The sequence below is a fragment of the Melospiza melodia genome, chromosome Z, assembly GCF_035770615.1.
Source record: "Melospiza melodia melodia isolate bMelMel2 chromosome Z, bMelMel2.pri, whole genome shotgun sequence".
NCBI classification, from domain to species: domain Eukaryota; kingdom Metazoa; phylum Chordata; class Aves; order Passeriformes; family Passerellidae; genus Melospiza; species Melospiza melodia.
Window position 1 is genome coordinate 49,511,176 of NC_086226.1, and position 15,739 is coordinate 49,526,914.

General features: G+C 36.4%; 1 protein-coding gene across 12 annotated transcripts in view; it reads left to right on the forward strand.

Annotated features, from left to right (window-relative positions):
- CCDC171 (coiled-coil domain containing 171) overlaps positions 1-15,739 on the forward strand; it is a 159,703-nt gene that overhangs the window by 2,032 nt on the left and 141,932 nt on the right. For 11 of the 12 annotated variants that reach the window (XM_063179591.1, XM_063179595.1, XM_063179594.1 and 8 more), the window contains exons 2-5: positions 1,048-1,220; positions 6,992-7,124; positions 8,623-8,797; positions 11,317-11,498. In XM_063179591.1, the coding sequence (XP_063035661.1) occupies positions 1,174-1,220; positions 6,992-7,124; positions 8,623-8,797; positions 11,317-11,498 (537 nt within the window). In that variant the 5' untranslated portion in view covers positions 1,048-1,173. Of the gene's footprint in view, positions 1-1,047; positions 1,221-6,991; positions 7,125-8,622; positions 8,798-11,316; positions 11,499-15,739 lie in introns of those variants that run through there. The other variant, XM_063179598.1, reaches the window with a different exon arrangement.

The window sequence follows — 15,739 nt, forward strand, 5'->3', positions numbered from 1 at the left end:
TATTCAGACAAGGTCCTTCACCCTTAGGTGAATGTGGTTAGACCCTGGAACAGCTCCCCAGGGAAGTGGTCACAGCACCAGCCTGACAGAGTTCAAGGAGCATTGGGACAATGCTCTCAGGCCCTTGGTGTGACTCTTGGGGTGTCCTGTGCAGGACCAGGAGTTGGGACTTGATAGTTCTAATGGTGCCTTCCAACTCAGCTTATTCTATGATTCTGTGGACATGTGACTGCAAACCAGGGATGGTAAGAATGGAGTCCAGGTGAGTTTCCTGTTTTGGACTTTATTATGGATGTCCGTCTGCTACCATGTTCAAAAGCAAACCTTTATGGCTCATAAATATTGACTGTTGAATACAGCTTATATTTCATGTTATCTTGCTTTAATTAATGAAAAGAGGTCTTTAATGGGTTGACTGTGCAACTTGATGTAGGCAATGGAATTTTTGTCATCCATTGCGTTATAAATATGTTGTCTATATTGATTTCTTTTTTATTGTGACACTAAATTAATGATTTTTTCCAAAAGATGAGTGGAGTTACAGTTCAATTTAGAATTCCTTCTGTTTAGTCCTAAATATTGCTGATTTATCTAATACAATAAAAATATGTTCAAATAGAAAATTCCAGGGTCATAAAACACTTGGAAGACTTGTTGTGTTAAAGGCTGTTATCAGACAGCACACTAGTACATTCAATGATGGTATACACTTTTATCTTCAATAGAATATTTTGAAGAGAAATGGAGTTTGTAATATGTTTACAAGATAGAGGATCAGTGTGTGGGAACAAAATACTTTTTACTGATATTCTGAAAACCTTGGCAGGAGATATTCTGCTATGTTACTATATATGTATATATTGATCTACAGTATATAAGCTTCAAGGATTAGAAGTACAATTCTCATAGATGTCTAAAACTGTAAAATTATAGTTGGTAGTTGTTCACATGACATAGTAGTAACACTGTTTTCTAACTGCTTGTGAGTCTTAACAAATGATTCTTTCATTATGTTGACAAATAAATTAAAGCATGTCTCTGTTACAGATTGTAATGTTTTTATGATATGGAAGAATCATCTTGGAAACTTGTCAAGTAAACGTATATACAGTCAACAATTCATTCTCCAGAGTTTGTGGTTTATGCAGCTTGAAAAGCTGTCTATTGGCCATCATGAGTTCATCCTCTCCAGTCAACTACTCTGTCACAGAAGATAGAAAGTGAGTTTCATTTCTGGTTTTTTTAATCTAGCAATATAGTTTTGGTTTTTGTGGTTTATTTTCTAGATCTCTGAAATTGTGTAATTCAGACTGAAAAAAGAACCAGCCACGGTGTGATATATGCAAGCTATACCATGCTAATACAGTTATTAGATCTTGTAATTATGGAATGGCCAGAGTTGGAACAGACCTCTAAGATCCTTGAATTCCAACCCTCTGCTCTGGACAGGGACACCTTCCACGGGGCGGGGTTGCACAGAGCACCTTGGTCTTGAGCCAGCTGCCAGGAATGTGGTGTCCATAGCTTCTCTGGGCAACCGGTTCCAGTGCCTCACCACTTTCACAGTAAAGGATTTTTCTAATATCTAATCTAAACGTTCTCTTCTTCTGTTTAAAACCATTCTTTATTGTTTTGTTACTACATGCTATTGTAAAGTGTCTCTCTCCATCTTTCTTGTAGACTCTCTTCAGGTGCTGGAGGGCCACAGTTGGGTCACCCTGAAGCTTCACTTCTCCAGGGTGAACAAACGCAATTCCCTCAGCCTTGCACCAGTTTACCTCAGGAAAGGTGCTCTATCCCTCTCATCAACTTCTTGGCATCCTCTGGACATGTTCAAGAAGTCCATGTCCTTCCTGAGCTGGATGCAGCCCTGCAGGTGGGGTCTCAGCAGAGCAGAGCAGAGGGGCAGAATCCCCTCCCTGGCCCTGCTGCCCACGCTGCTCTGGATGCAGCCCAGGACACGTTTGGCTCTCTGGGCTGGGAGTGCCCATGGCTGGGTCATGTCCAGCCTCTCATCCACCAGCACCCCCAAATCCTTCTCAGCAGGGCTGCTCTGATCTGCTCATCCCCAGCCTGTGCTGCTGCTGGGGCTGCCCCTGACCCAGGTGCAGCACCTTGCACTTTGTCATGGTAAGCCTCCTGAGATTCCCATGGGCCCACTTCTTGAGCTTGTCCAGGTCCCCCTGGCTGGCATCCTGTCCTTCAGGTGTGTCAGCTGCACCACTCAGCTTGGTGTTGTCATCAGCAGACTTGGTCAGAGAGCAGTCAATCCCTTTGTCTGTGCCATTAATGAAGATACTAAATAACATGATCCCAGTATGGATCCTGAGGGACACCACTTGTCATTGATGTTCTTTTGGGACTCTGAGCCATTAATCACTATCCTCTGGATGCTACTGTCCAGCTGTTCTCATATCCACCAGCAATGAGTCCACCCATCAAATCCATTGCTCTCCGATTTAGAGAGAAGGATGTTGTGGAGGACTGTGTCAAAAGACTTTACAGAAGCCGAGATAAATGCCATCTGTAGCCCTTCCTTTGTCCACTGATGTTGTCATGTTACTGGGCGATAAATTGTCTACACCAGGTGAGCTAACACAGTGGTTGTTCTCCCACAACCATTGGCCTGTGGAACTGCACAATGCCCATTGTGTAAGAAGGAGAACTGGAAGTTCACCCAGTGCCCTGCCAGCTTGACTATGTCAGCTGTAACATTGGTGTCCCTGACCACTGTGGGCTACCAGAGAGACCCCCAGGACACAGGAATACGTGCTTAAAGGAGAGGGAAAATACTTAAATGATAATGAGTAAATTATTATCATGTGTATTTTTATTCTGGGACAATCAATGAATATGTATGTAAAATACAGTATATAATCAGAAATTTTACTATACTCAGCATGCAAGAGTGTAGGAGGAGCTACTACTTGTGCATCTGGCTGAATAAAGAATGCCTGCTTCTTAATATTACATTGCTGCTAAGGAGTTTGTTATTTTCTTGAATTTTTGGCAGCAGTCACTCCATCATTGCAGGTGTGCATACTGGCCATCTGATGTGCAAGAATTCTCACAGGGGTATAGGAGACATGACAGAGGTAGTTTTTGTCTCCATTTGGGAACAATGTTGTGGAGTTCCAGAAGGGTTTTCTACAGTAGCTGTGGGTGTAGAGGTTGGTTATAAGTGTGGCACATGGCTCTTATTTTTTTAAACCTGGTATGTGTTTGATCTTTGGCACAATTAAAGTAAACTTTAATTCATTCTGTTTATCTTAACTGAGAGAGCTATTTGTCACAATTTAAAATCTGATTGTAAGAACCTGCTGGTTGTATAGAAATAGCACAATTCAGTGAATGGATACTTTGGTTAGGCAGTCAGGCTACGGACTGCTTCTTCACCTGGAGAAGTTTAGCATAATTACACTGCAACGTAGTAGGTGAAAGAAAGTTTCTCTGATACAAAATTACTCTACAAAATTTTCAGCCATATATGGAAGACAAGCTAGTGAAAACTGTTTCCCTGTGATGTTCTTTGTTGACTGTAATTAGCTGACTTGTGAAGTGAGTGTGAATTTTTGAGCATTCTGTGTTGTAGTACTCAAAAGATGTTTCACTTGCTGATATGCTTTCTTAAAGAGTCTTGAAGTACTACCAAAAATGGTGTCTTAGATAAAAGGTCTAGCTCGTAAAATATGTGTTTTCATTCAAAACTAATGATCAACAAACTATTAATATGTGAAAAAGGAAGTGCAAAGCAGTCTCTGATTTCCTCCTAGAATGAAAATCATACATGATTTCAAACTTTCCGGGGATTTTGCCTGATTTTGTGCCTGATTTAAGCTTCCAAGAACTTTATGCTTGTAGCACTTCTACTGGTAAATGAATATGGAAGAAAGACTCTTCTACAGATGGTAGTATGAAGCTTTCATAAAGTACTTACTGCACGCGCTGATGATGCTGTGAGGATTAAGGAAAATACCACAGAAATAAGGTGGCTAATTAAGGAGAATTCTCATTTTATTTGAAAATATTGAAGTAATAAATTAGTGAAGTGGTAACATAATAATATTCTGCCAGTTTTCTTGTCTTTTTTTTAAGTTGCTGACTTTGCTCTATACTGAGAACAAAAATAGGCTTTTCTGCTTTGTATTTTTAAGTGCTTACTAATCATATTGTAAGTTTAGAAGCTGTGCATAAGAAGTTATTTTCAATGCTTTTTTACCCCAGTACTTACAGTTATGTTGTTTGTCTTCATGCTCTTATGCACATTTTTCATTTCTATACTGTCCCTAATTTGCTATTGTGGTATTAATGTAACTTTTTTTTGTAGTGGTTTTTTTTTTTCCCCACTACGGGTCCAGTTAAGCACATAGTTAAATTTTTCCCTGAGCAAGTTTTATTGTGCAGGTATCTCCAGTACACTTTTTTTTTTTTTTTTTCCTGCGTAATTAATAGAAGAATTGAAAGGAAGAGCTTTATTAAGAGCTGATTGTCATAAAAACCAAAGTAATTTCCTTTATAATTTGAAGATGTTTTTTTTTAATTACTTTAAAAAAAGTACTTGTTCCCTTGCTTTCATTTCATGTGCTCTCCTTGCAAGAAGTATTAAATATCAGGCTTAAGTAAGTAGAATGAACCTCCCTGCTGCCCACCAACTATCAAAATGGTTACCCTTTTTTTAATCCTTGTTCTTTGCATTAGTCACCCCTAGCTTTCAGTTTGGGTCCTGTTTTTCCCTCTACCTGGTGCTTTGTTAATCTTGGTGCCACCAGGTTTTTGGCTGATTTTTGTTGAGATAGATATTTCTTGTATAATCCTTGAATAAAACAACCTACTTTTCATCTGTTTTCCCCAGCCATGGGAAAATAAAGGTCTACCAAACTTTTATATGATGTCCACAACAAACCTTTTATATAGTTTACAGGTGCTCTTGATGCCGAATTGATTTTTGCCTTTTTTTTTCTTTTATATACTTTGTATATTCTTTACACATATATTTGTAACTCTGTAGCCTATCATAGTATTCGCAGCTAGCATTTTACCTACTCTATTAGACGGAGAGACAAAATAAATTTCCCAATAGCTCCAACCTGGGGGTCCAGTGTTAGATTTATGTGGACACCTAGGTTTGAAACTAGGTCTCCGAGACACATTTTCATAAATCAAATTTAGTTCCTGTCTAAATTAGAGGAATTCAAAGAAGATTGAACCGTGAGGAAATTACCTTACCACTTACATCTCTAATTGGGGATTTTTGTTAGATATGCTAATTTGCTAAACATAAAAGTTGTATACATATTATGTTACATGTGCATCTTCAGTGTTTTCCACCTGTAGAATTGTGCACCTAAGGATCCTTATAATGGTCCCCTTTTTATCACCTGTGTCTGGCTCATGATTTTAGGATGAGTGAAAAAGTATCACTCACTGTTCAGATTCTTTTTACTTCCTTCCTGACTTACCACCATATTTTCTTAATTGCATTAGCTAAGAGTTGCTTAAAATAATGATATGGGATTTTACTGATTGTTTGCCCTTTGAGATGTGTTGGTTCCTCTGGGTATGTAAATACTGAAAGCTAATAATGTGCCAGTGATTTTCTTGCAGTACATGTAGGTTTTAATGACCTTTCTCTCCTACATATATTAAAAATATAAAATGTGTTAAGTACATGGCACCCTGTGGACCAAGTACTGATGACATACAATTATTCTGATCACACAGATGAAATCCATTTTGGTTTTAAATGAAGATTTGACAGAATTTATTAAATTATAAAGTATTTATAGGCTGCAGCTAAAAACCTGATATTTCATCATTTGTTGTTATTAATATCTTTAAACGCTATATTTAATCTAGAACACTGTTCGACTTGTTGATGACATTTGTGTTAGTCAGCTTATGTGAGAAAACATATCATCAGGTAAAGGTTTTAGTCGTGAAAAATGTTAATGATGCCTGTGCATAAATCTAGGAGTAAAGCGATAATTTTTTATTTAGAAAAACCCAGTGTACTGGAATTTATGAAACTGTTCTTTCTGTAATTAATTAAGACTTCATGTAGACCAAGGTAAGCTATTTTAGTATTTTCAGCTCTGCATGAAATGATGCCAACTTTTTTTGGTTAGTTTAATCATGTTTCTTTTTACAGTTTAATTAATATTTAGTGGCCCTTTCACTTTTGTGTGGAACAGCTGATTAGTAGAGCCATTGTTACATAGCTTTAGTAATTTGAAAAATTATGTATATCAAATAATGTGAAGGCTGAGTTTCAGCTCCTGAAATACTTTGAGTTGTCCACTTTGAAGTTATAATAATTGATTGCAAGATTATTTAGCTAGTTAATTAAATATGTATTTTTATACTAATTTTTCACTCTCTACATAAAAGCTTGTTTTGGTTATTTTGATAGTGCTTGTGATGCTCAGAGGCAAATCCTGTTACCTGCCAAGTAGATTTTCCTTTGGCTGAAAAAGTCGTGGAAATAACAGAGTATTTTACAGGACTACACCTTTAGTTTATTTTTTTTTGTGAACAGTTGTTTATCTGTAGTTTAGATGTATATATTTTTGAAAACAAAATGTGGAAGAGTGAGATTTATTCCACATTTATGCATTTGTTGTATGACAGTGATGCTTTTGAGACAGTAATTCATGTTAGAAAATGAGCCTTACTGAAGAAATAGACAGAAACTTGCTAGTCATTTTAATATATATTATTGAAATCATGTTTTTAATCATCCTGGAAATTTATTGGATCCATAATAAAAATAATGAAAAGAATGCTTAAATCGACTTAGGGAAATTAAAAGTGTATATCTAATGTAAGTTCCTGCTTTTACATCTCTCAAAATTTGCATAATAAGCAACAGTAGGCATAGCTTTACTTAAGTGGATGTATAGAGCTTTGGACCCACAATCTGACAATTAAATAAGGGAACATCAAAACTTACAAGGAATGCTTATGTTTTCTTTAAAACAATACTATTTTGCAGCTTACATATTGAGGAATGTGAGCTACTGCAGAAGAGCAATAAATCGGAATTGGATGCTGTTTTAGGACTGAAATGGAAACTTCTTCAAGCTAAAAAAGAAAATTTGGACTTGGCTATTCAACACAATCAAGAAGTAAGGATGTCTTTTTCACTTGCCTTATTTTACTCTTGGAATGAAGTCATCTTATTTCATTGAAGTAATATTCTCAGATGGTGGATCAAAAGCATTGTCTGTAACTGGAAAATATGAAGAAAGGTATCACTGTACAGACCTCTCATGTCTGTTCATAGATACTGTTAGCACCTCTGCTGTCATTGTTAATAGTTAAAGGTGAGGTAGGTAACTCAAGAGTTCTCAACAGCAAAGTGCAGAAGACTCTTGTGCACCTTGAGCTCAAAGTAAGAGATTGTTTGTTTGTTTGTTTTAATCCAGATAGTTCCATGGATCTATTTTTTGCAATGACACCACAGTTGATAAGCCAATGGGAAAATAGCAATGTAACTGAAGCACAAGAATAAGTCATTGTGGGACAAGCAGGCTTCTCTTATTTTGGGTACATACCCACATAATAAATGTACATGGAACAACAAACTTGTTTTATTGGCTGTACTTAGCCAAAACCAGATGAATGAGCATCCACATCAACTTCTCCTGGGAGATTGCTTAGAGCAGAATTGCTACCTACAGTGGTAATAATACTTCTTCAGCAGCATAGTTTAAACCAGATTGTCAACTGCCAGATTGTGGGAAGCAAATGTGGGAACTGTGCCTAGCAGCAGTATACTGAAACTGATTTCAACTCAGCACCCACCTTTTCCTGTATTTGTTAGTCGGGGAATTGACATTCAGACTAAAGAAAAGATTAATTGAGTATATTCTTAATGCTACATCATTTCAGTACTAGTTTGCTGCAACAACATCAAAGAAATCCTTTGTAATGTGGGTGATTTCCCATGTGTGAGGTTCTCGTGTACAAGAATATTGCTACTTTGTAGATGTTCTGAGGTAATATGTATCTTACTTTCCATCTTCTTGTGTTGGAATGTCTTGAACTTGGTTTTCTGAATCCAGTTTTTGGCAGCAGAGATTGTTTCTCAGCCTGTATAAGATCCCTTTTGGAAGTGTTTTCTATTCTTAGTTTGTTGTGTGTTAGCATTAAAGGCATCTGTTTGATTACTGAGCACTATTGGACTGAATTTTATGCTTGTATGTGTATTTGCAAGTTACTAGATGTCTGGTAGTCTAGTATCCCAATATGACTGTTCTGAATGTTACCAGAAAATCATCTGGAATATGTTTCTCTTTATGGCATTTTTTTCCTCTGAGGTGCAGGAAGATGACGGTAATATATGCTAAATTTTTTTAAGGTAGTATCGTTTTTGAAAAATGGAAGGGTATGTTTAAGGTACATGAAATTCATCTGGGAAAAGGATCAGTTCACAAAAACCAGTATCAAAATGTGCATAAGCAAGCAGTTGCAAGATTGTATTTCAAATTCAAGTGGAATAAGATGGCAGTTGTGGATGTGATTCCAAGTATCTTTAAAAAGTATTCTGTTGGTGTGTTTCTGTTACATATTGCACATCTTCAATGGAACATTGTTAACAGTTTTGTGAAATTTATTTTCTAGGTGTCCAACTATGAAAAACAGATAATCAAATTACGGTCAGAATTTGAGAGAGGAGAGGCCATTCGACAAGGTCTGGAGTATGAATTGGCAGTTGCCAGAAAAGGTGCCCATCTGAAAATGTGTACTGCACAAGAAGAATTAAGTGATGCAAAAAACAAACTTGTGGAACTGCAAGGTAGGTTTCAAAGAAATAAAGATGGAATGAAAGCTAAGTCTGTTTCATGTCATTAAGGTAAGTCAGAAGCAGGGACTTAATTACATTTTCTAGTTTATTGCTGTTTTTCTTAAATTTGTCTTATCTTCCCATCTCTTATCCATCTGCTTTTGAAAACTCATAGGAGTTCACAAAGCTGTTACTGTCTCATGTGTGGATAGAACTAACTGGCTAACCCTTCTAACCCTTCTTTCCTCTTTCCCATCACCTTCTGATATTTCTTCCTTCAGTGCTGTGCTGATAGAACTTTAATCATGGTGGCCATCTTCACATCCAGGTTATCCCTGTGTCCCGTAGTTCTTCCTTTTCCATTTCAGAGGGAAAAAAAAAAGGAAGAAAAAAGAATAGGAAAAATTAACTCCTGCTCATTTGTTTGCACTATTTCCAGCAGCTTTTTTCCAGAAGTTCTCATCATACGTGTATTTCCTTTCATGTTTTCAAATGTGTCAAGATTTTTATTGTTCATGTCTGGTTTATTTTCTTCTCGTTGTTTTTGTTTCTTTTTTTTATAGTAATGTGTGTTATGACAATAGTATGTGGAAGGTTTTTATGTAGACTTTTTGTTCTTGCTACTTTTCAGAAACTCAGATGTCCTTTATACTCCTCAAACAGAGAGATTTCTCATTCTTACAAGGAAATGAGGTGCATTTTTAGTTACCTAAACTACTCTATCTATTTCATCTAGTACAGGAGATGTATCTGTGAGTTGGATGAGCTGTTGATATTCAGTGAAGAGTTTGGAGTACTCCACGAAGATTTTAACCTTCCAAGAACCAAAACAGTCTGGATCTTGCTAGTACTTAAAGTAACCAGTATTTTTAAGATGTTTGGAAAGCTGAACTTTCATTCCTTTGGAGAACACATGAATAATCAAAAATCTTAGGGATTGCAAGCACATGAAAAATCATGAATCTTAAGGATTGTAATCTGGAAAAAAGCTTTTTTTTCCCCTTTGGAAATTTCTCTGTGATTACAAATGGAAGATTTGAATTGCTAGTTTCTCACCTAGAGCAAATTTATGTTTCTTTTCATATGTGCTGGTTTCCTTGCCAGTATAAGAGTCATGCCATGCAGGTACCAAGAGGCCTGTTTCAGGAGGGGCTGATGAGGACAGAACCACAGCGCAGTGAACCTACTCTGCTGGGCTCACTGTCACTTTTCTGAATGGACTGGACTGTGAGGCTGTGGTGAGGGGACTGGAGAACAAAAAGGGGATAGGAGAGGCTTTACAGAGGCAAGGGATGTCTTCTTAAATGCACATGTGTGTTAGTTTCTTTCAATACCATAGTCAATAATTTGCAGTCTGTCAATTGACAACAAATTCTATTGGCTGAAATTTCTCAAACTTTTTATGTCTGTGACAAGTGCCATAGAAACCAAATTATTATTCTGCTGCTTAATTTTTTAGCAATTAGCAATTTTCTGCTTCTTTTCCTTTGCCAGTTGGAGCCTTTCTCACTTCACAATGTGCTTTGGTATGATCCCAGCATATCTTCTCAGGCAGAATGCTTCATTAGTTCCTTGTACCCTTCAGTGTTTGCTCCAGATTTTTTTCTGATGTTCTTTTTCAGGGTTGATTTTCTGCCATCTGGCAGTCCTTTTCTGTCATTGTGTCCACTGATTCTCTCTGTCATCTTAATGTGCTCTCTTCATTTCATTCTTTTCTGACTAGGAAGAAATGTCAGAAAACTGGGATGGATTTGAAATAAAATCCTGTTGCAAAGTGGTGATGACTTAAATGCCAATGAAGCTAGTTGTATTCAGTAAAATAAAAAGCTGTTGTAAAATATTTTCTCCTATAAAGGTTATGAAGGTTATGCTTACAGGTTATGGGATTTCCATGGCATTTAAGCTTTCACTGAAGTGTGTATACAATGTTCCCCATCTCAAGTCATTTATGGGCTGAAGATTTAGATGTCTTGAGGAGCAGTAACCGAACCTACCTTAGGTTTATCTATAGTGTCTTTCATGGAACAGGTGCTTATCTTTACTGTCATTTAAACTGAGCTCCAATTTAATTTATACAGACTAATACCTATATAAAAAATGAAATATTATTTCAGATTATTTGCGAGATTATTTGGAAATAATCTGGCAAAATATAGAAATCTGAAAATAAGTCTTCCATTCTATAAAGATGTAATTTCATGGAATCACAGAATATGCTGATTTGGAAGGCATCTACAAAGAATTATCTCAGGTTTTTGTCCTTTTCTAAGAGAAAAAAGTGTTTTAATTTTTAAAATCTGTCAAATATTCCTATGTTCTTGTGGGAAAGATGTGATAGAACACAAAATTTGCTGGTTTCTTCTTAGAGAAGTTGGTGCTCTCCAGTGCTGGAGAGTTAATGTTGCAGTGTTCCACTGGGTATTAAAATACACAGAAGAACTGATGATCATTATGTGTTTGGGTTTTTTTTCTGGATATGTTTTGCCATGCTGCTTCTACCTTTTTTCTTTCTCTTTTTCTGTAAACAATAGTAATCAATGAAAACCTTCAGCAGAAAGTGACAGAGACTGAGGAAACATTTCACAATGCTCAACAGAAGTGGGAAGAAGAACAGCAGAGACTTGCGAAGGCGAAGGATGATATCAGCAGAATTTATAACAATGAATATGTATTCCTTCTTAAAGAAAGAAATGAAGTAGAAACTATTTTACTGGTATGGTGTATTAATAGTTGGAAAGTTGCATTAGATAATGGCTGGAACTTTTTTGGTGTGAAGTGTGTAGTGAATTGAGGTCTTTGTAATGTAGGAACACATCCCCCAAGTAGCTAAATGCTGCACGGTATTTCTGAAGAACATAGCCTTATTAAGTTACACTTGGCATGTCACAGTCTTTCTTGCTTTAAAGAAATGTGTTACGGCTCATTTTGATGGTAAACGCCAAAATGAAGTTACCAGTGCACAGTCCATTTGCACCATCATGATATTTGATACTGAGTCAGTAAAATCAGGATGCCTAACACCCCTGATTCAATTTCCCTGTTACTTCCCCCAGTATGACATCCAATAGCCTGTGAATATGAAAACAGTTTGTATAATATGAAGACCACATACTTTGAGGGAACCTGAACAGTGATGATGGGATTTCAAGCTGTGCATTTTATGTTATTCACTTCATACCGCATAAGAAAAGTAAGCATTTGTTGGAAGTTGGAAATTCTGCCATTTGGTTAGATAAAAATCACCTAATAATAAGACATGGCATTATAATCTGTTCTACAGTGTGGGATTTTGTTATTTAGTAAATAATTTCATCGTATTTCGTGATTTATGCTGATATTTATATATCCTTTGGCTGTTAAATGTGTAAAATATAATAAAAGTACAAACTTATTTTTACACCTTTTTTAGACAGTCAAGTGATTCAAAACTGAAATATGTTTAGAAGAAATCATGTAGCATTATGGTGTGGAAGTGCTTAGTGAACATACATATCTTTTGTCTGCTTCACAGGGACACAAGCAATTACACCACTGTACTTCAATTATACTTTTGTCTTTTTAAATTACAAGTTACATATGTTGTATCTTACCCATGTAAAAATACGACGTGATGAAAAACCAGAATGTATTCAGCTGTAGTTATTCTCCATAAAAAGAGGTGTATGCAGAGGCTTTGTTAAGGCTGATAGACATTTGAATTGCATGATGTATGCAGAGAACAGATTGCTGCTACAAGATAAACTTTTTAATATATTTCCTTCCTTTTAGTCCCTTCTAAGATGTGACAGACTTGTCTCAATTGGAATGGGCATTGCTCAAGCAGTAGAAAATTTTCTGGTTACTTTCTTTCCAGCTAGTCAGCTCCAAGCCTGGGACAGTACCAGTCTTCCTAAATGATGCTAAATTTACTTGGCAGCTTGATAGCCAAATTCTGTCAGCGGACCTACCTGTTAGGATGCTGTTGCTCAGATTCTATATGGCATCTGTAGAAGCAGCTCGCAAAACAAAACAGGGCAGAGACACTCCCTGAATTACGTATATTTCAGAAGTACTGTATACTGATCCTTCAGCTGTTTGAAGGCAAGGTCTGGAAGGAGTGGTGCGCTAATGACACCCAGGCAGTGTGTGGATGAATAGTGTTTCTATGCATAGACTGCAAAAGGAGTTGCATTGTGCTCTTTATCCTAATGATAAGAGATCTGATGGTGGAAAAGGACCCCACTGATTTTGAATTTTCTCTGAATGAAGGATAAAAAGGAAATTCCCTTATCCTCTCAATAATTTTGTCAGTATGTTGAACAGTACTTTGAGAGACTAATTGGGAGAACTGTAAAGGTATAGTTAAAAAAAAAAAAAGAAGAGAAAGAGAAGGTTTCAGAGTAGAATATGTGAACTCATTGACAGGTGATACCCTAAGATCCTTCTCAAACCAACAGAAACACGAATCAGTTTTCATTCAAAGTCAATGCTTGAAAAACTAAGGTTAGGTTTAGGCTATGAGGAAACTTACTCTTAGACACAGTTTTCTTATTAAGTTGGCTGGTAAAGCACGCTAAGAGTGGTGCTTTGGCTCTGTGTTCTGGCTTAAGTTGAGGAGTGTTTGGAAGGGACTTTTCATCTCTTGTATATAGAGTTTAGAAGTGTTTATTCAGTGCATTTAATACTGTATGAAAATAATGATGTTTTAAGAAGTATACTGTACTCTTAGAAGTGATGTTTATCCTCAGATGAAAAGGAGTTTCTCAGGTCATTGTATTCCTTGTCAATGTGTGTAGATTTGGAAGTGGAAGGTGATTTGTAGAAGCAGTGGTTTGGTTGGAAGATTGTACTGAGCCTATAAAATTGTTCTCTCCTAAAGTATGTGATTCATTACTAGATGTCAACTACCAGTGTTGCTTTGAATAGCAAAATTTTTGGATTTAGTTCAATTGCAAATAGTTCCATTTTTCTGCTTTGTTTTTGTAGTGTTCCCTTGCCCGTTACCCTAGTTATAGTTACATATAGTTGTAATATTCCTGGAAATAAAGCATACATACATGAATGTTAAATCTGGACTTGACTATCTTAGTTGTTGTTTGAAATCTTAACTGACTTAACTTGGCAGATAAATATCAGATGGGTCTAGGTTTGTAAACTAAAGCTTCAAATGTGTTCCAATCTTTAGTGTTGTGTATTTACAGTCCTGTTTTAAATAATTCGTAATTATTTTGAGTTATGAGATGAAAGCTACATAAAGTGGTCTTGATATGTATGAAGAAGTAAGATTCTAAACCTGGATGGCAAATCCTGGTTTTAAACCTGCACTTTGTGAACTATAAGTCTGAACTTAGCTATGAAAATGCTCAGGTAGGCGTAGAAATGAAGTCAATTTAATCTACTAAAATGTGTCTCTATGATATGCAGTTAAAGTAATCCTCTCTGCTTTCTAAGAGAGGAAGTTTTGTATTGTGCTATATTGAGTGTGCTTAGCCTTGTGTTTGGTACATGGAAAAGATGTTGGAGTTCAGTAGTAAGTGCAATAGCATCATCTTGTGGTGAGTCATAATATAGTATTCCTTCACAGAAGCGCTCAGTTTTTCCTTGGACTGTTTGTGAAATTGTGTTGTTTATACACAGTCTAAACCAACCGACCAGCCATATTTTTGATAAGGAGATATGTATAGTGAGTGTGTGAGTGACACACAGATACACATGTATGTATAAAGATGTTTCTTTTTTCGCATGGTGAAGTAGGTTTCCTTCTGAACCTTCCAAGTGTGGGTAACTGCTGGAACAGGCTGATACAGTGACACTGTGTCTGAAAAGTTCAGAGGCTTCAAGATTTTGAAGTCATGTTGACTTGTTTAACAAGCTTGATGTACTGTTGGTGTCAGTTTTTTGAAGTCTTGACATAGTTCTGTTAATATGTGGAAGGTAAATCTGAAGAGAAATATTTCTATAGTTTTCCAATATAGAGAAGATGATAGTTGTGAATTTGAGTAAAAGTATTTGTTTTTTTTGCATGCTGATGGGAAGAAACCTCTCCATTGTCTTGGTATTACAGGAAAAGTTAGAAGATTACCTTAAATTTATTCCATATCCAGGTAGACTGTTTTTGAAGTATTTTGATTCTGTTTTTGAAGTGTTTTGATTTAATGAGGTTCCTGTTTTTTAATTCACTTGTTTCACAAGCATGCTCCTTTTTATCTTTTCAGAGAATGCCAAAAAATCATGCCACATAGTGCCTCCACATGAAAAAAAGTGAAAATTAATTAATTTTTTCAGTTACTAGTCGGTGATAATGGAGTGGCACTAGGTGTAAATAAGGGAGTCATGAATCCCTTAGTGTCATATTTAAGAGGCCAAAACTTTCTACCTTCAGTCATGAAGGACTTCTAAAATTTGTTTTAAACTTTGGAAAAGACTCATATTTCTTTGATCTTCATGTATAAACATGGTTCTGTCAAATTTCAATCTTCCGAAGAATCGTTCTTTATTAATAATTCATTTTCTTTTCCTTCTCCTCCCTGCTCTGCAGATGCCTTATTATTAGTAATTTTCAGGAACAAGACTATGTGATGTAAGAGTAATAGCAGAATTTGTAGACCAACTGGCTTATTTTCACAAAATGTCTCTTGCCATGATAAATTATAGGAATAAATGAACAGGAGGACTTATGATAATCTTTCTGTGTTTTGTACAGAAAGTAATTGGCTTTCAAAAGGTCTTCCAGCTAAGTCACTGGATTTGTAACTTGTTTCTGATGGTAGTTATGGAAAAGCTTACTCCTGTCCACTAGACCAAAGCTATTCTTTTTCAAGGCCTCTAGAATCCCCAGCTTAAATATGCACTAGGCTACTGGGGGCTCATTATTTGGCTACTTTATTCCGTGTCTGGTGTAGTATGAATGAGGATTTTGTAATAGTGGCTCCACAGACCTGCTGAGTCCAATGGTGTTAGTAATTACACCAACCT